Raw genomic sequence first — 24449 nt, 5'->3', positions numbered from 1 at the left:
AAAAAAAAAAAAAGAAAAAAAAAAATCATCTTTTTATGGTCTTCTTCCCATTTCTTTTGTTGTGTGCAGTCAATTCAATTACGACTCATAGCGACCCTATAGGACAGAGTAGAACTGCCCCATAGGGTCTCCAAGGCTGTAATCTTTACAGAAGCAGACTGCCACATCTTTCTCCCACAGGCCTGCTGGTGTGTTTGAATCGCTGACCTTTCAGTTAGCAGTCGAGTGCTTAACCACTGAGTCACGACTCCTCACATTTCTACTATATATGAAACATTTGGCTCAGTTGTCTGACCCTTGAAAATCAGTTGTGCGTCTGTGTTGACAGAACTAATAGAATTACCTGAGTCTGGCCGGCAGTCACTGCTGTCTGGGGCTGCTGGATGATGATCTGCTGGGTCTGGCCCTGCTGGCCCTGCACCTGCACAGCCTGTCCCCCCTGGATCTGGATCTGCCCTGGTGGGACCAACTGTATCTGCAGAAGAGAACACAAAGAGAGAACGGTACCCTAATCACACCTGTCTCGTTTGGTTCCTGGGTGTAAGTTATCCAAATTCCTCTGGAAAGCAGCAAGTGCCCTGAAGAGGGAAAAAAGGACAGAAGTCCTGTTCTGCTCTCAGTTATAAATTAGAGATAGCTTATTTTCCATTTATGAGACAATCAGGAAATGTTGAACACTGTCTGGATACTTGATGATATTAATGACTCAATGTCAGTTTTTTAAAGATATGATAATGGGGAAACACGTTTTATATATTTAAAGTATGTTGATTTAAAAGTACATTCTGAATTATATTTTTATAGATGAAATGATGTTGTATTTATTAAAACAATCTTGGGGAGAGTACAGATGAAACAAAACTTTGTCTCTGACAAAATGTTAAAAAAAGTAAGTTATTTCCAAATATAGGCTGGAATTCTATAGATTAAATATACATATATGAAATCTTACAAGCATACAGAAAAATTGAGGCTAGCTTATTAGACACCCATGTGGTCACCATTCAGATTTAACACGTTATTTGAGTCATTTAACATTTCCCTCCCACCCCAAAGGTAAGCACTATGCTAAAACTAGAGTATCTTTATAGAATGTATTATTTATGTGTGCATCCATAAAAATATGGTACTGTTTTGTGTTTTAAAATATTATATAAATGATACCATGTTGTGTGTGTCTTTTTGCAATCTGCTTTTTTTCAGTCAACACTTTTCAAGACAGCCCGTTGAAACAAAACTAATTTATTCATTTTAATTGATGTAAAAATCACATGAAAGAACTATGCCATAATTTATTCATCCATTTCTCTTAACATTTGGGTTGTTTCCAATAATTTTACTTGTATAAATTAACAGCTCAAATAACATGTCTCCTTATTCAAATGTGTGAATCTGTCATGAATAGAATATAGTAAATTATACGACATACTTTCTGAGGTTAGGTTACAAAAAGACTGACTTCCATTTTGCCGGCTGCTTCTTACTTTCTCCAGCCAGGAAGGACTTGAGGTACTCATAGCCATGTGAGTGTATCTGGAAGTAGAGTCTACCCTAGTTGAGCCCTGGGGTGACTGCAGCCCAGGATGATACCCTGACTAGGGCCTCGTGAAACACCCTGAGTCAGAGAACCTCACTAAGCTCTGCCAAGATACCTGACCAACAAAAACTGAGATAATAAAGTTTGTTGTTCTGGAATAATTTGTTATGCAGCAATAAGTAACAAACACAACATGTCCCATTATATTCCTCCTATTCCTGTTTTCCAACCTCCTCACCAATACTCAGTACTATCATATTAATGCTTGTCAATCTTTTGTGGATTTAATTTGCACATCCCTTATTAACTAGTGAGATTGAGCAATGTCTACGCATATCCCTTGCTATTCAAATCTATTTGGTTCCTGGGTTTGTACAGCTAAACCTCAAACAGTAATTCTGGATAGCGAGGCGTACTGTGTTGCTCAAATCTATTTCATTCCTGCGTTTCCGATATCAAAGAATACCTATTTCTATCGGCCATTAGGGTTTCCTCTTCTGTCTATTCATACCCTTTGCTCATTTTTTTTACTGGATTTTTTTTTTTTTAATCAATACATAGTAAATTATTTATATGTTCTGGATACAAATCCAGTTATATGTGCTAAAAATATCTTCTCTGAGTCTGTACCTTGTCTATTATCTTTACTTATATTTTACTGTATCTACATTTTTATTTCAAAGTAGTCAAATTTATTTGTTTTTTAGTCTTTAAGAAATGCTATAAAGAAGTATCCCATAGCATAAAGCAAACTTTCTTAAATTTTCTCCTAAAAGTTTCCAACTATGTTTTTCCACATTTAGATCTTTAATCCATCTAGCAAGTATTTTGTATATAGTGAGGCAGGGATCAATTTTCTTTTTCTATATCATTCTTGAAGCATTTCTCCACTGATCTATCACTTTTGTCACACACCATCTTCTAATATTCTTGCAGTTCTCTAATCTGATTCCCCTGTCTATATCAACCCAAGGTTCTTAATCTAAATGTATATGCAAAATTTTGCACATATCTGGACATCTGAATTTCTTTTTTTTTTAAATAGAAGAGAGCATAGACTTCACTGGAATGCTAAAAGGGATAAAGCAATCCTAAAATGGTCAAAGAGCACTTTTCTGAAAGAAATGGCTATTCAAAGAACACTAAGGAGAAACAATCTCCTTTGCAAAAGTTAACCTTAGGCATTCTAAGAGAGACTGAAATCTTCCCTAAAGCCTTATATTCATAACACAAATTCTTTTTTTCCCGGGAGGCTTGATTAGTTACAGTCTTACCTGCACGCAGGAAAATAAACAACCCTTTTAAGGTCTCTTATAGCCAACCGCCACTCCCCCGCCCCCATCACAGAATTTGGAGCCAGAATGAATTTGAACCCTAGAAATCATTTGATATAAGCTGCATTTTCAGATGAGAAAACTGACTATTAAATGACTTGGCCAAGATCAGAACGCTTGTTTAATGGCAGACCTGGGAATGAAAGGTCACTGCACTCACAGTATACTGCTCCTGGGGCTGTATCACACTGTCTCTAGTCAACAGTGGATAGGAAGGCGTGCCAAGGGGGGCTGGAGAGGAGGCGGCGAGGAAAGGCAGAAATGAAATAGCATGTGAAACTGAGGAAAGCACACACTGAAAATATATTTAAATCCTCATACATTTATGCATGGAGCAAACGTGGAAACTCTTTTTAATCCTAACTACAATCTATCTCGGCAAAAATATGCCAAGAGCCTTAAAAATGCTCTTACCCTTTGCCCAAGCAGTCCCACTTCAATGAAATTGCACCAAGAAAGAGTTCAATTGAAAAATAAAACTATCATGCTAACAAATATTTATAGTAATCTTATCTACAAAAGGAAAGCAAAACAAAATAACAACAGCAAAAAAACCCTAAATACACTGTAAATTGTAAATTCTGATTCATCCAATTGACTGACCGTTATGAAAAGACTTAAAATAATTAAGAAAACCATGCAGAAATAAGTTAAATAAAAAACGGGGAGTGGGGGGACGGGGCGGGGGGCAGCAACAAAGACACTATATGCCTGCTACAATTATGCCTAAAAGGTATGCACAAAAACTACAATATGCTTTCCTTCCTATAGGACAGAGTCTCAGAAGTAGGACTACTAGATAAAAAGGTTCATGTGTTAAAATTTAAAGATAGTGAGATGTCTTTCCAAAAAGACTTTAGAATTTCAAATTTCCAAAAATGTGTGTGTCCTTTTCCCCACATCCATTCCAGCACTGGATATAATCACTTCAATTTTAGCTAACTTGATGACAAATATCCTTCTGATTTTAAAATTTGATGCCACAGAGTTGCACGTCATGTTCCTGCAAAGTTCTTCTAATCTCTTCTACATCTTTGTCTTATCTACCACCTTTGTTTTCCGCTTCTGGAATCAGGCTTTGAGGGGGATTTATCTAACTACTTCATTGGCTTGTTCTAAGAATCCGCTTTTGTTTACTCATTCTTTCTATATATTTGTTTTCTACTTAATTTTTTTCTCATTTTGTTCTAACTTCTTAAGATAATTTTCACTCATTTATTTTCAGCCCTCCTTAAATAAAGAATTTAAGGTTATAAATTTTACTCTGACAGTTTTAAAGGTGTGTTATGGGTTTGGACTGAAAATTTTTGTTTTTCATTGCTTTCTAGATAACTCAAATTACAAATTATATTGGAACAAATAAAAAGAACAATTCTGATCAGAAACAATTTCCAAAGCAGACTTGTAAATCCCCTCCTCCAGCCCTTCAGGAATGCCATACCAATGAAATTTACTTTGATTAGTTTTAAAACTAGATTCTCAGCCCTTTCATTCTTTATACTGATTTAAGCCCATGCCCAAATACCTTAAGAGGTGTCCAAATTTCCATACAGTTCTACTTTATACCACCAATATTTGCTGTTGTTAGTTGCCATTGAGTTGATCCTGACTCATAGTGATATCAAGTATACAAAATAGAACTGCACTCCATCCATATGGTTTTCAAGGCTGTGATCTTTTGGTAGCAGATTACCAGGACTTACTTTCAAGGCAACTCTGGGTGGGTCTGAAATGCCTTTCATTTCACTTAGTAGTCTAGCATGTAACCATGTGCACCACCCAGGACTCCCTCACTGTACTACAAAGGTAGAAAATGAACTAAACGGGTGAGGGGTGGGACGCAATGAAATATCGTATCAATTGTCAAACAGTTTGCAATAATCTGTCATTTAAAACCTCTATTTTGACAATGTGCTCAAACTTTTTTTTTATACCACTCACCTGCTGCAAACCCTGTGTCCCAGATACAGGTACTTGCATGATGGTTTGACCTTGCCCACCAGGAACAGCCTGGACCATGATGGGTTGGCCAGTCGATGTGATTAACTGTCCTCCACTGACTTGCACCATTAATGGCTGCCCCTGGACCTAGAATGTAATAAAATATGAACAATGAAATAACACGAGACACAAAAAGGCTTTTACCAAAAGATAATAACTGGAATTATTCTGCTGCCTTGCTAGAGGGGGAAAAGGTAGGAGAGACACTAAGAAAGTAAGACCTAACGCCCTCAAATTATCTTCTTCAAATATTCATGGTATCTTTGATGAAATGCTAAATTGAACAGTTTAAGTCAGATATAATGGAGTATATCCAGAGTCCTTGGGAAGTCTCAATAGATATAAGGTATTTATCACCAAACACAGGCTAACCTCATGACAAACATTTAATCAAAATGTGAAGGCTATTTGCCTTTTTAGATCAATAGCCAGGAATGGTCTCTAGGGATGGCTAGAGAAGCAATGAGAGGGAAAGGTGATGGTAGCAATGGTGGCTGAGTATAAATTCTAAATAACCTGGAGGGAGTAAATCAAACTGTGCCCAGCAATGACTGCAGGAGGCTGGGTAGGAAGCAGCTCCAACAGCTTATGTTCCCACAGCCTCTCAAGCATAAATGAAATGTACACCTTTTACCCTCTTTATTCATTCTGAGAATTCTAGACACGTTTGTTGTTTAAAATAGCCCACTATCAAAGACCGACTGGAGATGCTTTCTTCTGCAATTTCCAAGGTGAAGTTCCTCACAACGGACCTTGTAATATCAACCTAATTATGACAACTATTGAAGCTACACATAATAATCAAGTGTACAAATAAAATTCCCAACTTTCACACTCCTCTGAGTAAAGACTACTTTAGAAGCCAGAGCATTCCAAGTGCTCTGTAACATCCTGAGTCCCAGTTAAAAAAAATACTTAGCTATCAGAATGCTTTCTGGCGGTCAAAAAATAAGCCACTTTAGATATGAATTAGAATGGTCAAGAGAATAGTTAACAGTCCAAAACTTTTCATTTTTCAGGTTCTACCTTTGTTTTTGGTAATTATTTGTAACAGAACAACAACAACAAAATCTATTTATCTGACAAAATCATTCATTCTTAAAGCTAGTGAAAATGTATTTAAACAATTGTTGTTATTGTGTGCTGTTGAGTTGATTCCAACTCATAGTGACCCTACAGGACAGAGCAGAACTGCCCCATAGGGCTTCCAAGGAGCAGCTGGTGGATTCAAACTGCCAACCTTTTGGTTAGCAGCCTGAGCTCTTAATGACTTCACCACCAGGGCTCATTTAAATAATAGCAACTAGTTAAAAGATCAATATTCCTGGATGTATAGGTTAGTTATTAAGGCCCCCTCTCCTCCTACCACCACCACCAACATATCAGAATCACGAAGAAATTCAAATCCTAGGTTTTGTTAAACTGTCCCTTGGAAAAATTCCACTTGACTTTTAAGGACTTTACAGCCAGATTCTTGTATGCTTTCTCCTTCCCTTACTTCTATATTCCAAATCAAATTCCTCTTGCTACACCAATGCTTGAATAAGCTGTATCTGGAAAGATTTTTCAGAATATTTATTGTATGAATAACTAAAGGAACTACTTAAAATTCTCCAAAAATAATGAGATCCCTAGAGAAAGATTTCCATTATTTCCATAAAGTGTTTCCATTTCTTTAAAATCAAATCTATAAATAGCAAAGACAAGTTTTCAGGCACAACTATTAATAATCTTCTGGCCACCCATCATCTTAATTTCTCCCCTCACTGGCATGCTACAGTGCACACAATAAATGCTTTGGGACTCCAAGGAGCACACTGTATTTACAACATATGAATGATTACAAGGACACATGCATCAGACAAGAAGCCATACAGTTAAGAGCACGTTACATTCCCATTCCACACGTGGTTAATGGCAATCTAAAATACTGTTTTATATGTCAATAAGATGAAGCAAGCATGAATAATACGAATAACAAGATGCTGAACTCTTGAGATTCAAATCTATTAGGGAGCAGCTGCAAGCTCAGTGTCTTTCAGTCAAATTTATGTTCAGAACTGGCTGTATATCATTACTAAACACTACTAGTTGCAGAGGAGAGGAAGCCTGAAAGGATAAAGTGAAATGATTACAAAAAGGGGTAGTTAACTGCAGGATGCTTAATAGGTCTAGTAATAAAGTGAGATGCCAGTTCTACATTATAGGTTCTACTTTGAATCACTTCCAAATCAATGGAAGAAAAAGGGTAAGGCACCCAAATTTTGCCAAAAAATACGGTGACTTTAATCAAAGCAACCTGCAGACACAGAGACTATTGCATATAGGCAATGACCAAATTTATGACCCAACTTTAGGATACTTAACTTGGCCATAGATAATGTTAAGGAACTGCTATTGGTTAACTAAGAATTCTTATAGTAGCCATCACACCTAAGATTTATAGAAAGCATATCCATCCTTGCCCAATCAAGAGGCATGGGGTAATTGTCACAGATCCAATAATAAAACAGGTCACTATCTCCCCAGGAAAGGTAGAGGAAAGGTAGTGAAAAGACAACAGTTAACAAGAGATTAACAAGATTCAGTTATTAGAAAAACCTTGCCAAGTGCAATGATTATTTTGCAGCTCAGCTGACCTTTTAGTAAAACATTAAGCCTATTTAATATACAGGTATATACATATATATTTTCTTCTCCACTATTTTAACACAAATTCATGAAATTTAACCATGCAATCTTGTTAGACAGTTTGAACTCTGAGTAGGATCTAATCCCACTTGTAAGAATTTCTTCCTGTCACTTGTACCATTTCCTCTTCAGGCATTCCCAAAGAAACACACAAGCTAAATGTGGTTTTCAGAAACTGATGCAGGGGTCACTACATGACTGCATGAAACATTAGGAATCTAGCATCGTATAAGCTTCAAGACAAGTTAGCAGCACTGAAGACATGCAACCGACTTTGCCATTCCTACTTGAGATCCAAATACAAACAGCACCAGACATGAGGCGAAAAGGTCATGCAGTGCTCACAGAGAATCAGAGAGGGCACCACTACCTGGAGGGTCTGGACTTGCTGGCCTGAGGCGGATGCCACCTGGGCCTCAGTCTGCAACTGGACGGCAGTGACACCACCCTGCTGCTGAGAACAGGAACGGGAAGAGCTTGAGATGTGTCAGGAAGGAAATGTATAGTTCAAGACATGAGATCACCTTACCTCTTGTGTGAGGGAGTGAAGTCTTCTTTCAAAAGTCCCACCCTACACAGGACTTTCAAACTGTACAGACTCATTATACTGAAGCTATTTTGTGGAAGGTAGTAGGACCAAAGATATTAGCCCTTTGTTCCCAGACAGGAACTCAAAACACACTTCCATGACTCAAAAAGGTCAAAATAGTTTTCATCATTAACACAAAAAATTGTAATGCAGTTCTTCCCTCCAGAAATAGGCATTTGATCCTTCTGCTTACACAGTCATTCTAATGCTCTTTTTATTTCTTCAAATGAGTTCCCAAGAAAACTACAATGAAGCGTAATTGACACTACAATGAAGAATTTCTGGGGCTTAAGTGATATCACCCAGAAGGGAAGAACCAATCACTGTTAGCCGAAATCATCTTCATTAGGTCACTGCTCTTATATTCCAAAACTAAGATTATTTCTACCCAACTGGACTGCCATAGAAGCAATGTTTTCAGTGAATCAATTTAATTTTTATATCCTCTAGTGGTAGGTTTGGGCAGATCAAAAATTCACCCACCAGGGCACTGGTCTGAATGGAGGGCCCTTTATAGAAATCTGTTCTCTCAGAGGGCAGCTAAAGGAAGCTGCCAGAGCCACAGCAGCTATGTAGAAGGGAAAGCCAGCAAGAAAGCTTAAATAATTTATCTCTTTTAATCAAGATAGCTCCTTCCTTTGATCAACAGATAGAAACAATTCATCAAAACTTCCTCTGCCTTTCCTACCAACTACTTTTCTAAATTAGGTAAGTTCTATTTTAGAAACAAAACATTCTAAGGTATCAAGCTTGGCTAAAAGTCAAATTAAAACATAATAAATTTCTTCTTTTCTTCCAAAAGGAAAAATAAGTTTTACTAAATAAGACCAAATACAAAGCATTAGACAATGTAATTTGGGTATAAATCAAGAAAGTAACTTATCTTAATTTGGGATAAATCAGCGGCAAGGAATTCCTTTTTAATAAGTGTTTATCCATAAGAGAGGCTGTCTAAATATTATCCTGATGTTAAATTGGAGCTTTTCAGAATAAGCACTGTGGTGGACCAATGAAAGAACACTGGATTTCTCGGAAGCTGACTATATTGGCTTGCTTATTGTGGCCAACCACTTGCTAACACAATCAAGAAGAGAAACAACCAAATTGTATTTAGGGGAAAAAAACAAAACAAACAAAAACCCAACTCCAAATTTCTATCTGAAAACATACTAGATGTTTTGACTTTTAATGACAGAAAAAGGGTGATTTATTATCAAGTCAGGCCTCCAAGAAAAATAGATTCTAAGTGGTCATGGACTGGATATAGAGTTCTGAACAGAGAGAACAGGAGAGAAATCACAACAAATCTAATCTTCAAAAAACATTTTAGCACAAGTCCTCAAATCCAATTATTTGACAAGATGAAGGACTTTTCAAATAATTCCCCAAAGTAATATACCAACCAATTGAATGGTGCTGTTATTAGCTCCCTTGCTGTGACGTTTCAAGGCGTTTTACTTCCATACCTGTTGCTGAATCTGTCCAGCCTGCACAACAATCTGCTCTGTGGAACTATTGCTGTTTGCTGTATACTGCTCCATGTTAGAATCCCGTCCACAGTGAGCTTTGCTCTGGAGATGCCAAAGGACTTCCAGCTGTACTCCTATTAGAAAGGTTCGGAGAGAAACTCAAGTTAGATTGTCAACAAAGGCCTTGGCAGACAATTAACACTGATAACTTATCACTGTATTTTGTTTACAAGAAAACAGGGTAAGATAATAGGAAATGTTTACCTTTACTATCATTTTAAACTAGGATTACAAAGGATAATCATAACAAAGATCCCATAATGCTATTTTCACAGTACCTTAAATCATTTATTTTTGGCAACCTTATTCCCTAATATTACCAGACCAACCCCTCCCTTTAAAAATACTCAATTAAGCTACAATATTGCTTTGTTAAAAGGCTTACTTTACCCTGATTCCAGGTACTTTAGAAAGGAAACAAATCTCTTTAAATCATAACAAATATTTGCTGCCCACCAGACATGTTACTGTAGTCTGCTACATTTGCTTATTGGAAGCTCTATTAAGTAGTGCTAAGTAAGAACCGTCTTAGCTAGGCAGTCTCAAAGGTTTAGGAGTCTGCATTTCAACCAAGGACAAGGAATAAAAATAAATTATATTAACAAGATACTTACAGATTAGATACTAGAAAAACCTTAAAATTATTTACTGAACCTGTGATCTTCTCTAAAAGGAGCTTCAGACTTTCCCCAGTCTTGAATACGAATGCCTAATAACACCTCACCTTTTTATTGTATAATTCTAACTTTTCATTATGAAAATTTTCAAATATATACAAAAGTAGAGAGAACCACATAATAAATACCCTTACCCACCACCCAACTTCAACAATTTTCAACCTGTGGCCAAACTGGTTTTACTTATACCTCACCCACTTTCCACCCCATCCTCTGGATGATTCTGAAGCAAATCCCAGACATCAAATTATTTTGAAAATTGTAAATTTTTTTTGAAAATCTATTAAGCATTTCAGCATATATTGCTAAAGAATAAAGACTCTTGTCTATCATTTTATCACGATGATATTGTCTCCACAATATCGTTTTCACGCATTAAAAAATCATTAAATCTTTAATGTCATCAAATATCCCATCAATGTTCAAATTTACCCTTCCCATACACTTCAACCAGTGGGCTCAAACATAGCAATGAGGCAGTGGAGCAGTTAAGATATATGGCTGCTAACCAAAAGGGCGGCAGTTTGAATTCACCAGCAGCTCCTTGGAAACCCTATGGGGCCAGTTCTACTCTATCCTACAGGGGGTCGCCATGAGTCAGAATCGACTCGTTGGCCACAGGTATACACTTCAACCAACAGGCTCAAACATAGCAATGATGTGAGATGGCACAAGACCAGGCAGTGTTTTGTTGTGTCGTACACAGGGTCGCAACTGACTTGACGGCACCTAACAACAACATACACTTCAACAAGGAACCCTAATAAAGCAGTGGTTAAAGCACTTGGCTGCTAACTGAAAAGTTGACGGTTTGAACCCACCAGCCACTTCGCAGGAGAAAGATGTGGCAGTCTGCTTCCGTAAAGATCTGCAGCTTTGGAAACCCTATGGGACAGTTCTATCCTATGGGGTTGCTATGAATCAGAATTAACTCAACAGCAATGGGTTTGGTTTGGTTATACATATACTTTAATGGAGTCCCTGGGTGGTGCTTAGCTGTTAACCAGAAGGTTGGAGGTTCAAGTTCACCCAGAGGTGTTTCAGAAGAAAACTCTGGAAATCTATTTCTGAAAAATCAGCCACTGAAAGCCCTATGGAGCACAGTTCTACTCTGAAACACACAGGGTGGTTGACTCAACACTAACTGGTAGACTGGTATACTGATGCCTAAAATTTACTTTAAAAAGAATAAAAAAAAAAAAAAAGACAGATCAATGGTATGTGACGAGGCAAGTACAGTAAAATATTAAAGGTAAAATCTAGCTGGTGGGTATACAGGTGTTTATTGTAAAATTCTTTCAACTTTACGTTTGAAAATTTTCACAGTAAAATGTTGGGAAAAATAAAAAATAATCAAGCTTATGAAGACTCATAATCAAAACAGTATGCAATACGAGTGTTAAGAACCACAATTAAGTGACAAAATGGCTATGCCATCACAGCACAATGGCCTATGGCCATATGGTTTCTCCAACTCACTGTCCTTGCTCTAATGGAATGCTTACCAAGCAAATTTTTAGATTTGGATTTCCATGTAGATTAGCCAACAGGGAGCAAATATGACCAGCAACACAAGTAAACTTGATAGTTATTTCTTCTGCATACTGACAAACTGATTTTTTCATCATTCTCTGAACTGGGTGACTGAGTCAGTTCCTGAGAGATTCTGGGTATAGTGCTGAAAATTGGGTTTTCAACCAGGTGAAGTGGCCCTGCCAGGAGAGCCAACAGGCCGCCCGAACTCTGTCTTGTCTCTAACTGTAGCACACACAATTAGTTTATGCGTGCTAACTAATGAAATTAAGGGTCATAATACAAAAGAGTATATATGATTCCATTTTATGAAACCCTGAAAAAATAATAATAATCTAGAGACAAAGCAGATCAGTGGTTGCCTGGGAGTGGATAATGGAGGGAGAGGGAAAAGAGAGTGATCAGGAGGAACATCCAGAACTTTCTGGGAGTGATGAAAACATTTTCTATCTGCACTGTGGTGGTTGCACAGGCACATAAATTTGTCAAAACTCATAAAAATGCACACTTATTTCCTGTACGAGAATTTCCCTACTGTTTTCCAGGAATTTACATCTTACAAGACTAAAACAGAATTTGAAGCACGTGGTAATGACTAATAAATATAATGTCATGCAGCTTTTCTTCCTCACTAATTTATCCTGGTAATACAAACACACTAATTTGTGGACATTTAAATCCACTGTTTTGAAGGGTAAAAACGGAAGCAGCTTCAAATCTAGCAGCAATTCCACATTGATGAGGAAGTAATTCAGCCTGGGATACTTAGACTAATAGTGAATGCTGCTCTTCAAGAGCCATATGTTCCTACTACTGTGAGCTTCGGTTAGCAGAGGTGCAATACAATCTGACACACTGTCTTTCCTCAAGTGCCTCTCTGGCTCTGCCCAAATTCCTGACAAAATTAATTCAGCCAGATTTAGTCTGCCTTCCTTTTATGCCTAACACAAAGGCTTGAATGTTTTTGTCTCAAAGAGAGAGACAGACAGGGAGAATGAGTGTGTTTTTTTTCCGGTTAGCATGAAAATTCTCTCCAGAGCATCTGCCTGCCTTTCAAGGTAGAGAAGCTGACATGTAGCCAACCACTGGGAAACCATTCGATGTGGACCTACACACATTTTAAAGTTACAACTTTCAGGACATCAAGTATAAGCATAGGAAAAGCCCCTCGGACTACCATATTTGACAATCACTACCTGGAAAAAGGAGTCTGTGGTTGGTGCAAATAGTTAACACACTCAGCTGCTAACCAAAAGGTTAGAAGTTTGAGTCCACCCAGAGGCACCTCAGAAGAAAGGTCTGGTGATCTACTTCTGAAAAACCAGCCACTGAAAACCTTCTGAAGCACAGTCTATTCTGACATACATGGGGTTGTCATGAGTCAGAATCGACTTGACAGCTTCTGGTTACTGGTTACCTGGTGTCTTAGGCTAGGTTCTCTGGAGAAGCAAAACTAGTGCATGTATGTATGTATATATACATATGCATGTAGACATACAGAGAAAGAAAGCGAGCTTGTGAGTGCATGCAGAATTTATAGCAAGGAGGCTTCTCCTGACTCACGTAGCTGCAGGGCAGATGAATCCCAAGATTGGCAGGTAAGCTGCTAGCTCAAGTCCCAAGAACTGGAGGTCAGATGCAGGACACAGAGCCAGCAAAAGCCAGCGAGCTTTGCCAAAAAGGCCACATGCATAGGATGCAGGCCACATTCCCAAAGAAACTCCCCTTTCAACTGACTGGCTGCTCATAGCAGATCTCATCACAGAGGTGATTACATTATATCAAATCTCCTTATGGAAGTGATCACATCATTACATAGCTGCCAAACTACATCATAACCACCAAACCACTGACACACAACCTTAACCATCACATCTGGCAAAGACTAGAACAGTAGCTCTCAGACTTTTTTGACCACAACCTACAGTAAGAAACACATTTCAGAACACCACTGGTAACACATATATAAACATGTAACTGAAACAAAATTTATCCTTATGTAACATAAGATGCACCTTGGAATTTTCTATTTTATTGTAAAAAATTAGTACCATTGACCAACTAAACTGATGTCACAATCCACAAATAAGTCCTAATATGTGTTGGATAAAGACCAGAGAACAAAGTGTTGCCCAGCTTCCCCATCATCCTACAGAGGTTTCAGGATTAGAGAGTCCTAATTGCTCCTTCTCTCTGCAAATTGATGTACCTAGTGCCAGACACTGTCCTAAATGTTTAGAGATAGAAAGAAAATTCTGACCAAAATCTTAACTTCAAAGTGTCTTTAAGTTTAATAAAGGAGTAAAAACCTAAACTGGAACTCTAAGAAGAAAGAAAGTTATGTGGGAGTTTGGAGAATGGAGATTTCTCCCAACTGGAATAAACCAAAGAAAGCTTTAGGAAAAGGTATCGTTTGAACTGCCTTAAATGTGAGGATTCAGGTATGTGACGATGCTGGAGGGGGTGGAATACTCCAAGTGAAGGAAGCAACAGAAACACAAGGACAAAAATTTCAGTACATGAACAGCAGACTAAAAGGCCCCACGTCAAGAGCAAGCTAGAGATCAGACTTAAAAAAAAAAAAAAAAACAAATTCTGACTCATGACGACCCCATGTGTTAGAGTAGAACAGCGTTCCACAGGGTTTTCAAGACTATGTGTGACCTTTCAGAAGCAGACCAGGAGTCTCTGGGTGGGTTTTAACTGCCAACCTTTCGGTTGGTGCCACCTGGACACAGAGGTCACACTTGTCTCTCAAACGCCAGGCTAAGAAGTTCTTCTGCAGACAAGTGGAGGCTCTAGAGCTGGTTAGCAAAGAAGTGACCAGACCATAACTGCCTTTTAAAAAAATGTCTGGCAAAAGTGTTTACTGGTTTTGAAGAGACCAGATGTACCCATCTTTAAATACCAAAGTTAAACCATTTATTCCAAGGGCAAATACAAAAACATTTTTAAGTCATATTGCCCCATCTATTAATGTGGATAATGTTAAGGATAAAATCAACTTAGAAAATGATTAAAATAACAAAAAAAAAAAACAAAAAAAACTTATTCTAAAAGGTGAAAACAAAAACTGTCCTCAAAGTTTTAGTAATGGAAAGAACATTGAACTAGGTGTCTTCTGGAACTTACCAGTTGTATGACCTTAGTAAACGTGATTATAAAAAACAGGCACCATGTACTGAAGACCTACTTTATGTGCCAGGGACTGCACTAGGGACTTCACAATAGTGAAAAGAATTTTTAAACTCCTGAGAGAAAAATCTCCTTTTCTCCCTCAAAAGAATTCAGCCACTGCTATGAGGTACAAGTCAGAAACCTGTTTTTCAATCTTAGGAAAAAAAAAAACTTCTTCTAGATCTCTTCTACCTGAACCTCCAGACAGAATAACTTCTTCCTAAAAAGTCTTTAGCAAGATATACAGGGCGTTTTACCAATGGGCTTTCCAGTCCAAACTTTCCTACTGTCGCATCCTATCTTCCACCTCAAACATACTGAGCTTCTGCATATGTTTCTCTTTGCCAGCAATCCTCTTCCATTCTTTTCTGTCTGAAGAAATCTCATCGTCCTTCAAGGCCAATTAAAAGTGTGGTCGTGTTAAGCCTTAACCCAGGCTGTTGCTAGCTTACACACAAGTACTCCCACAGGACTCTAAGCTTAGTCCTTGTACAGCACTAACCGTTAGGCATTAGTTGTTCCCCTGTCAATCTCTACCAGGCAGGAATGGTTCTCATTTACTCTTGCCTTCTCCCTCCCCATCACATGGATCGATGTCTGGCACATACTAACTGCTCAATATTTAGCTGCCAACGGAGATTTTCTCTCACCCTAAGGAAAACGCCACACCACTGTTAATTCTATAAACATGTAATGGAAAAACGCTAACACGGGATTAGAAAGCATACTAGAAAAAACAATCTAAGAGATGACTATGGACTGAGTCAAGCCTGACACATTCAAAGCAATGCAGAAAGGTTAAAGAATTAGTCTATTCCCAAGGGAAGGAGAGTTCACAAAATAAGCAATGGATACCACTAATATGAAAAGAAGTTATACGCAGCCTCCGGGAAAAAGAATACGCAGGGCTATCAATCTTTTAAGAGTGAGGTTCCAGGCACCGCGTGGACTGGCCTTACAACCCGAGCAAGAAAAAGAGACCGCTCGATTGGGCTCCCAGACGGAGGTGTGCGGTTCTGCCCCGGCGAGCGGGGCGGGGAGGAGAGGAAATGACGAGCCAAAAGGGGGTGGTAACGGCGCGGGGCCGAAGAGCCGGGGCGAGCGGGCTGAGAGGAGGGGCGCGGCGGGACACTGGACGCGCTAACGGACCCTTACCAGGACCAGGGAGACGGCGGGGGCGGGCCGGCCCTATCCCCGCCTCACTTGGGGCCCTGTGGGCAAGGCGCGCGTCTACTCCGGGTCTCCCTCCCGGCCTAGGGGGGTTGCAAACCGACAGACAGACAGACCCGGCTCACGGAGAGCTGGGGTGAGGGGGAGCAAAGGCCCCGCGGGGGGAGAGTGCCCGTCCCGAGGGCCGGAGCGCGGAGAACGCAAAGGCGGGTTTGAGTTGTGAGGCCGGAACGACCAGGAGAAAACTGCCGAGGCCCGGGGCGCGTGTGTACCTGAGCGTAGGGGCATTCGTGGCAAGCAAGCCATCCCCTGGGCCTGGGACCTGAAAACTTGGCCTAAAGCTCGGGGGAAAGCGAATGCATCCCCAACTGGCACTGGCACCCTGCAAAGGTCGGGACCCCGAGGTGCCTGCTCCCAGGGGCGCCATTCCCGCACGGGGCGGCCCCCTGCAGGCCTCGGCCGGGAGTGCCCCGACGCGGTCGCAGACTCCGGGCCACAGCCGCCGACCGCCCGGCTCGGCTGGGCTCCGCTCGACTCCCCGGGCCCGACGGGCGCCTGGGCCTCTCCTGAGTGGTCAGCGAGACCCGCCAATCGGGGCGCTGGGGCCGGCTCTGGGCCGCTGGATATTGGCTCCTCACACTCACCGTGCCTCGCTCCCCCGGTTCGCTGCCCGCGCTGATTGGCTCCAGTACCGGACCCCGAAACCCAATCAGAGGCTCCAGCCGCCGCTGCCGCCACCACTGCCGCTGCCTCGCAAAATGGCGAACACGAACAAAGGGGAATCGGGCCTCCCTCCAACCGTCTCCGCGCAGGCGCTCCCAGGGCCACGCCCCCTAACCTCAGTTCTGGGCTCGCCCCACCCCCAGCTGCAGGAGCATCGCGCAGGCGTCCCAGGAAGCCACGCCCACTTCCCTGATTTGACACCACCCCTGGCCGAAAGAATACGCAGGCGCCTTCACGGCGCGTCGGACACTTCAACTTAAACACCGCCCTTAACATATTATCACGCAGGCGCTAACTAATCCATTTACTAGCTGCCCACCCACTTCTCTGCGGCCACTGGAGACACACCCCTGGTGCTAATGCGCAAGCGCCGCTCTTCCCAACTCGCGGCCAGCTGTCTCGTTACGCATGCCCGGGCGGCGGCTGGAAACTCCACGGAACTTACCGCCGGAAGTTCGGCGGCCATTACCAAAGAGTACCGTCTCGGCTAGCTAGCTAGAGGGGCTTTCTTCGCCCCGCTACCGGGTGGTGGGCGGCCATTTTAGGTGCGTACAAATAGGTGTGTAGCGGGATTGGCTCCGCATTTGGGCTCGTCCCTTGCTCCCCACCTACCAGGGCCGGATCCGGAGCCTTTTCTCGCGGGGCGGGGAGTTCCTAGCGGCTGACTCCTTTCCAGGTGAAGGGGGACCCCGGTAACGTTAGGGCTTTGAGCCAGTTTCCCCACGTCCACAACGGGACCTCAGGACAGATCCTACGCCCTCGCTGACCTTCCCCTCCCCAGAGTAGCGGACAGAGAAGGGAGGCTTCCCTAGTCTTCTCCCACCTCAATAAAACAGGGTGAACCTTCCTTGAGAGGCCGCCTTTTCTCTCCCCCTGCCTGCAACTCAGCACGCCCTGGCCCGTACACTTCTTGTTGCGGTTTATTGAGACTGTAGTGAGGTCCTTCCCATTTTCTTGTACGTCAAACCCACTGGGGAGGTACTTTAGCGTCGTGCAGAGTAAAAGACCATCCTAAATTGGTTTCGCTCCGGAGTGGGTGTGGAGAAAGGAGGAGGCGTGTCTTATGGCCGCCTTTGCTTCCGCTGGCGCAGCGTTCCACTCCAGAAGCGCGAGATGAGAGTGGGTCAAGGTAGCCCCCGAACATAGGTACCCTTCTTCTTCCTTGCCCCAGAAGAGTTTTGTCTTACCTCTAGGGGCTGAGCGAACTCACCTTTAGTGGTAAATTTTGGAGAAGAAGTTAAATGAGTAAGTGGTCAGGGCAATCAACATATTTCAGATTGCCTAAGCATATTTATCGGGGCCGTGGTGGCGCAGTAAAGTGTTTGGTTGCTAACCAAAAGGTTTGCAGTTCGAATCCACCAGCCGCTCCTTGGAAACGCTATAGAGCCAGTTCTACTCTGTCTTGTAGGGTCGCTATGAGTCAGAACCTACTCGATGGCAACTGGTTTGGTTTTGGGTTAAGCATATTTATTTCCTTTTCCCCTTTTATAGCTGAAGAAACACATTCTGGAAATAGCGACTTAGTATCATGGCTGGCAGTCCTAATGAAGATTCAGAAGGAAGCAGAGTGCGTAAAAACTATTAACTTATTGGTGAACTGAAATTCAGAATAATTGAGGTCAAAACATAAACACTTTTTAATCCAGTAATTGAATTATCTTTTCTTTTTCTCTTTAGCTGATTTACTTTAGAAAGGCTAATACAATCCTAGTCAGGGACCATCCATCACTGCTTTACGCATGCTTTAATTCGTTGTAGTTAACTCCTTAAATTCTGAGAATTTGGCTTTTAAGTCAGATTAGTGAGGTGTGGGGAAAGGTAGTGATGGGGGGCCTGGAGTAAAGGAAAATGGAAGAAGTAGCTTAGTATTTTTCAGTATCTAATAAGACATTTTCTTTTACACATTTTAGATCACATATATAAAAGGAGACCTTTTTGCATGCCCCAAAACAGACTCTTTAGCCCACTGCATCAGTGAGGATTGTCGTATGGGCGCTGGGATAGCCGTCCTATTCAAGAAGAAATTTGGAGGGGTACAGGAACTGTTAAGTCAACGTGAGTTTTGAAAACAGTGTATATGTTCTCCGGCTAGAACATCTTTTGTTTCCTCTTATACTTTATTTGAAAGGATACGAATGCAAAAAGGGGGATCCTAACCAGGGGCAGATTATCCAAGGTAAGTGCTTATCTGTGCTTACTGGATAATTTGTCCCTGTCAGGAATTGTAAATTTAAAAAGAGTCTTTGATTCTGTAGGAGGGTGCTGTGGTTTGGGAGTGAGATGCCAGCCATACCTAGAAGCAGAATCTGATGTGAAAAAAAATGTAAAATTGTTCAGATGATCTGGTAAGCAAGGTAAGCACTACGCTTGCCTTGCTTATTGGATAATCTGCCGCTGATCCTAACCACTGAGTACATTTAGCTATTCAGATTAAGCTTTTCCTCCACAAGAATGACATCTAGTTTGGGCCCTTATCTCACCAAACATGAATTTTGTAAAAGTTCCTGATCTCTTCTTCCGCTAACATAAAACTTTGTATACTTTTTTTGATAGTATTTCTCCACTTCCCTGAAATCTTTAATAACTGTGAAGTAGCAAAGTCCATAGCAGTCAAGATTCTTTATTTACTGCTACTCTCCTCATTCTTCAAAGAGGAGTTTAGAAATTCTTCTTCCTTAACTCCCTCTCCCCCATCACTTTTTACCAGTGATTTTAAGCCAGAAGTGTGCATTAGAGATATATGGAGCTTTTGAAACCATACAGACAGTTGTTCAGACCACATTCCAGGCTTTCTGAATTAATCTCCACCAATGATTCCGATCCCAGCCTTAGACAAAAGTGATTTCTTACTGATTTGTGGTGTTTTTTGTAAACATGACACCTTTTCTGTATTGAAAACTCCTTGGTAATTAGAAACCTTTTTACTCATCTGTGTTCCCCATAATACTTAACACAGCTGTTTGTATGTAAAAAGTTAATTATTGAATGAAAACACATTTGGCAAGTAAAAAATGCTGTATGTTCTAAACCAGAATTTCAAGGTAATAAACATTAAAGTTTTTTAAGTGGAGATGAAAGAGTATATTGGCGATTAGGGGCAGGACAAAAGATGAGGTGGGAGGAAAATATGATTGCAAGAAAGCTGAAAGTTAAGACATATTATTTAGAAAGGCTGAAGTAGCACAGTATTCCTAGGAAACAGTAGGTTTCTTCAGAGTTGACAATATTTCTAGTTCTGAGAGAGAAACTCAGATCTGTAAAGATTAAAAAAATCTTAAGAATGGAGATTGGCATTTTGATTTCTTTTTCCTTTCTAATATTAAATAACTTTATTTGTTAGAAAAGAAATCTGGAGAAGTGGCTGTTCTGAAGAGAGATGGGCGATATATATATTACCTGGTAAGATGGGGCCAATTCTCAATATGTTCTAAGTATTAGTGAACAGATGGGCTTCACTGCATTTGTGTTGATCATGATGCTCTACTCTAGACAACCAAGGATGTCAAAATGCTTCCACTGTCATGCCAGCTCAGATCCAGTGGCAGTGGCTCCTGGAGCACTGTTAGAGAGGAATGTGAGGTTGCATTTTGGCTGTGGGGGAGAGAGTACTGTGCCATCCACTGTAGACATGTGTCCTAGGCATGTGCAGAAGTTAGGGATGGCTCCCGAATCTCTAAGCCAAACTGTACTTTAATTCTTTTTTAATCATGGTGAGATAGAAACAATGATGTCTCGAGACAGTTTGGACAAAGGAGTTTTTCTCTCATTATTCCCTGTCAAATGCAATGCCAGGTAATACCTAGCTCTTCCTTGGCTCTCTGCCTGAATGTGGGATTCTTCAATTGTCCGAGTGGTCTGCAGCCCCCAAAAAGCTGTAGCTTCCTTAGAAGTGGTGTTGGGTGACTTACAGTCAGCCCACTACAAGCCTGATATGGACAGCAAACTGAGTAGGGGACATGTTCTGCCCTTTGAATGCTGTCTTCAAGGCTGACATTGGGGGCTCTGGTGAGTTCCAATCTTTTTAGCGTGTTTGAGACACTACTAGTTTCTCCTTATTGTTTTATAGAGAAATGAAAAAGCAAACACAGTTTCTAATAGAGGTTTTTTTTAGCAGGGAATTTTCAAGTGGTATGGCTTCTTGTTAAACGTATGCACCTTATCTTTTGGAAGTAGCACAAAGACTTTTTGTCTACATTACTTAAAAACAGTGGCCAATAGGCACAGCCTGTTAATCTCACGGATTTCCTAGGAAATGGAAAGATTATTACATGGCAGCGTCTGGGTTTCTCAGGCTCTAGACGATTTTCCTGAGGGCCTCCCTTAACAGTATGAAAGGGGCAGTATGACATTTGCCATCCCTGCTCTAGACTAACTGGAAATAAATTTATTGTAATTATCAGGATGCTTGAAAACCCTGGTGGCGTAGTGGTTAAGCGCTGCAGCTGCTATCCAAAAGGTTGGCAGTTTGAATCCACCGGCTGCTCCTTGAAAACTGGAGTGGTTGTACTCTGTCCTGTAGGGTTGCTGTGACTCAGAATTGACTCAACGGCAACTTTTTTTTTTTTTAATCAGAATGTTGGGGGAATGTGGTGATGGCTTTTCATTGGCTATCATTTTGGACTAATGAAAGTTTGAATCCTTTCTTTGTACTCAGATTACAAAGAAAAGGGCTTCGCACAAACCAACTTACGAAAACCTACAGAAGAGTTTAGAGGCCATGAAATCCCATTGTCTGGAAAATGGAGTCACCGACCTCTCCATGCCCAGGCAAGGAAATCCAGGGCCCTAAATTAAGATTTGACTGGTTGGGGGCTGGGGGATGTTACTCTCTCACCCAAAGACAAATGACTTAAAGGTTTTATTTAACCCAAAATATGGACTTAAAGCTGAACAAATTTCCAAACTTTGTAAAATCACCAGTTATCTGAGCAGTAGCATATCTACCAGCTTGGGTTGAATTAATCAGAATAATAAACTTGAAACACGCACCTTCCTCAGCCTTTGCTCCTTAGTGGGGAGGAACCACTGTAATTCAGTCATGTGTTGAATTACAGGCATCATCTGGCTGAAGCTTGGCCTCCATTCCTGAAGTGATATAAACTAAAGAACCAAGACTGAGCAATTGTGATTTTCCTCTTGGGCCACTTCTGGGTTCCCAAAGCGATTCTGAGTGAAGAAAGTTGTGGATTATTAGTACTTTTTAATCTGCAGACTTATTTGTGGTCAGTGTGGTAATAGCCAGGTGTTTCATCCCTGATGTGACTTCTTAGACCCTAGCTGTTGTTAACTTTAGGGTATGACATTGGGGATCCAGTAGGTCCTTTGCTTCCCTTTCAGGAAATACGCTTGAGGTCACCTCTTCCTGTCACCCCAGTTGTTTTCAGTCATTGCTGACCATGCATACAGATTTATTCTAAGTCCCAAGTTACTTAGGAGTGTGGCTATAGTGTCCCTTACCTTGCACTAGTTTTTTTTTTTTTTTTACTGTGCTTTAAGTGAAAGTTTACAATTCAAGTTAGTTTCTCATACAAAAATTTATACACATTGTTTTGTGACCCTAGTTGCTCTCCCTATACTGTGACAGCACACTCCTTTCCACGCCGGATTTCCCATGTGCATTCAACCAGCTCCTGACCCTCTCTGCCTTCTCATCTCGCTTCTGGACAGGAGCTTCCCATTTAGTCTCTGTATCTACTTGAGCTAAGAATAAGAAGCACACTCTTCATGAGTATAATTTTATGTCCCATAGTCCAGTCTAAATCTTTGTCTGAAGAGTTGGCTTTGGGAATGGTTTTAGTTTTGGGCTAACAGAGAGTCCGGGGGCCATGTCTTTCAGGGTCCCTCCAGTCTCAGTCAAATCATTAAGTCTGGTCGTTTTACTAGAATTTGAGTTCTGCACCCCACTTTTCTCCTGCTTCATAAGGGAATCTGTTGTGTTCCCTGTCACGGCAGTCATTGGTGGTAGCTGAGCACCATCTAGTTCTTCTGGTCTCAGGCTGATAGAGTCTCTGGTTTATGTGGCCCTTGCTGTCTCTTGGGCTAATATTTTCCTTGTGTCTTTGGTATTCTTCATTTTCCTTTGTTCCAGGTGGGTTGGGAACAATTGATGCATTTTTGATGGCCACTTGTGGGCTTTTAAGACCCCAGATGCCATTCACCAAAGTGGGATGCAGAACACTTTCTTAATAAACTTTGTTATACCAGTGGACCTAGATGTTTCCTGAAACCATGGTCCCCAGACCCCCGCCACTGTGTCCCTCGAAGTGTTTGGTTGTATTCAGGAAACTTCTTAGCTTTTGGTTTAGTCCAGTTGTGCTGATTTCCCCTGTTGTGTGCGTTCTCCTTCCCTTCATCTAAGATAGTTCTTGTCTACTATCTAGCTAGTAAATACCCCTCTCCTCCCTCCCCACCCTCGTAACCATCAAAGAATGTTTTCTTCTGTGTTTAAACCTTTTCCTGAATTCTTACAATAGTGGGCTTATAGAATATTTGTCCTTTTGCAACTGACTAAATTGACTCAGAGTAATTCCTTCCAGATTCCTCCATGTTATAAGATGTTTCACAAATTGATCGTTGTTTGTTATCATTGTGTAGTATTCCATTGTATGAATATACTATAATTTGTTAATCCATTCATCTATTGATGGGCTCCTAGGTTGTTTCCATCTTTTCACTATCATGAACAGTGCTGCAGTGAACATAGGTGTGCGTTTATCTGTTCGTGTGCCGGCTCTTATTTCTCTACTGTGTATTCCAAGGAGTGGGATTCCTGGATCCTATGGTACTTCTATTTCTAGCTTTTCAGGGAAGTGCCATATTGATTTCCAAAGTGGTTGTACTATTTTACATTCCCACCAGCAGTCTGTAAGTGTTCCAGTCTCTCTACAACCTCTCCAACATTTATTATTTTGTGTTTTTTGGATTAATGCTAGCTTTGGGGTGAGATGGTATCTCATTGTAGTTTTGATTTGTATTTCTCTAATGGCTAATGATTGTGAGCATTTCTTCATGTGTCTGTTAGCCGCCTGAATGTTTTCTTTAGTGAAGTGCCTGTTCATATCCTTTGCCCGTTTTTTAATTGGGTATTTGTCTTTTTGTTGTTGAGGTTTTGCAGTATCTTACAGATTTTAGAGATTAGATGCTGATCGGATTTGTCGTAGCCGAAATTTTTTTCCACTCTGTAGGTTGTCTTTTGACTCTTTTGGTGGAGTCTTGATGAGCCTAAGTGTTTGATATTTAGGAGCTCCCAGTTATCTAGTTTCTCTTCTGGTGTTTGTGCATTGTTACTTACAATTTGTATTTGTTTATGCCATGTATTAGGGCTCGTAGCATTGTCTCTATTTTTTCTTGCATGACCTTTATTATTTTCGATTTTGTATTTAGGTCTTTGATCCATCTTGAGTTAGTTTTTGTGCATGGTGTGAGGTATGGGTCTTGTTTCAGTTTTTTGCAGATGGATATCCAGTTATGCCAGCACCATTTGTTAAA

The 24449-nt window shown here is 40.8% G+C and overlaps 2 protein-coding genes across 13 annotated transcripts in view; one reads left to right on the top strand and one right to left on the bottom strand.

Annotated features, from left to right (window-relative positions):
• The window catches only part of NFYA (nuclear transcription factor Y subunit alpha), a 27308-nt gene extending 10070 nt beyond the window's left edge, over positions 1-17238 (bottom strand). For 2 of the 7 annotated variants that reach the window (XM_004379433.2, XM_023734160.1), the window contains exons 1-5: positions 16883-17238; positions 9619-9755; positions 7931-8017; positions 4813-4959; positions 344-475 (exon numbers count right to left, since the gene is read on the bottom strand). In XM_004379433.2, coding sequence (XP_004379490.2) covers positions 344-475; positions 4813-4959; positions 7931-8017; positions 9619-9755; positions 16883-17237 — 858 coding nt within the window. In that variant the 5' untranslated portion in view covers position 17238. Of the gene's footprint in view, positions 1-343; positions 476-4812; positions 4960-7930; positions 8018-9618; positions 9756-16510; positions 16755-16882 lie in introns of those variants that run through there. The other 5 variants (XM_023734161.1, XM_023734162.1, XM_023734159.1 and 2 more) reach the window with 4 other exon arrangements.
• Positions 17239-17371: 133 nt separating this feature from the next.
• The window catches only part of OARD1 (O-acyl-ADP-ribose deacylase 1), a 15973-nt gene continuing 8895 nt past the window's right edge, over positions 17372-24449 (top strand). Inside the window, exons 1-5 of one of the 6 annotated variants that reach the window (XM_023734167.1) lie at positions 17372-17506; positions 18453-18528; positions 18872-19016; positions 20302-20360; positions 21616-21728. In XM_023734167.1, the coding sequence (XP_023589935.1) occupies positions 18490-18528; positions 18872-19016; positions 20302-20360; positions 21616-21728 (356 nt within the window). In that variant the 5' untranslated portion in view covers positions 17372-17506; positions 18453-18489. Of the gene's footprint in view, positions 17507-17547; positions 17638-17983; positions 18207-18318; positions 18529-18871; positions 19017-20301; positions 20361-21615; positions 21729-24449 lie in introns of those variants that run through there. The other 5 variants (XM_023734165.1, XM_023734164.1, XM_023734168.1 and 2 more) reach the window with 5 other exon arrangements.

Source organism: Trichechus manatus, unplaced genomic scaffold (genome assembly GCF_000243295.1).
Source record: "Trichechus manatus latirostris isolate Lorelei unplaced genomic scaffold, TriManLat1.0 scaffold00065, whole genome shotgun sequence".
Classification (NCBI taxonomy): Eukaryota; Metazoa; Chordata; class Mammalia; order Sirenia; family Trichechidae; genus Trichechus; species Trichechus manatus.
Note: the sequence above shows the minus strand (reverse complement) of the source record. Positions and strands in the feature narration are given on the sequence as shown.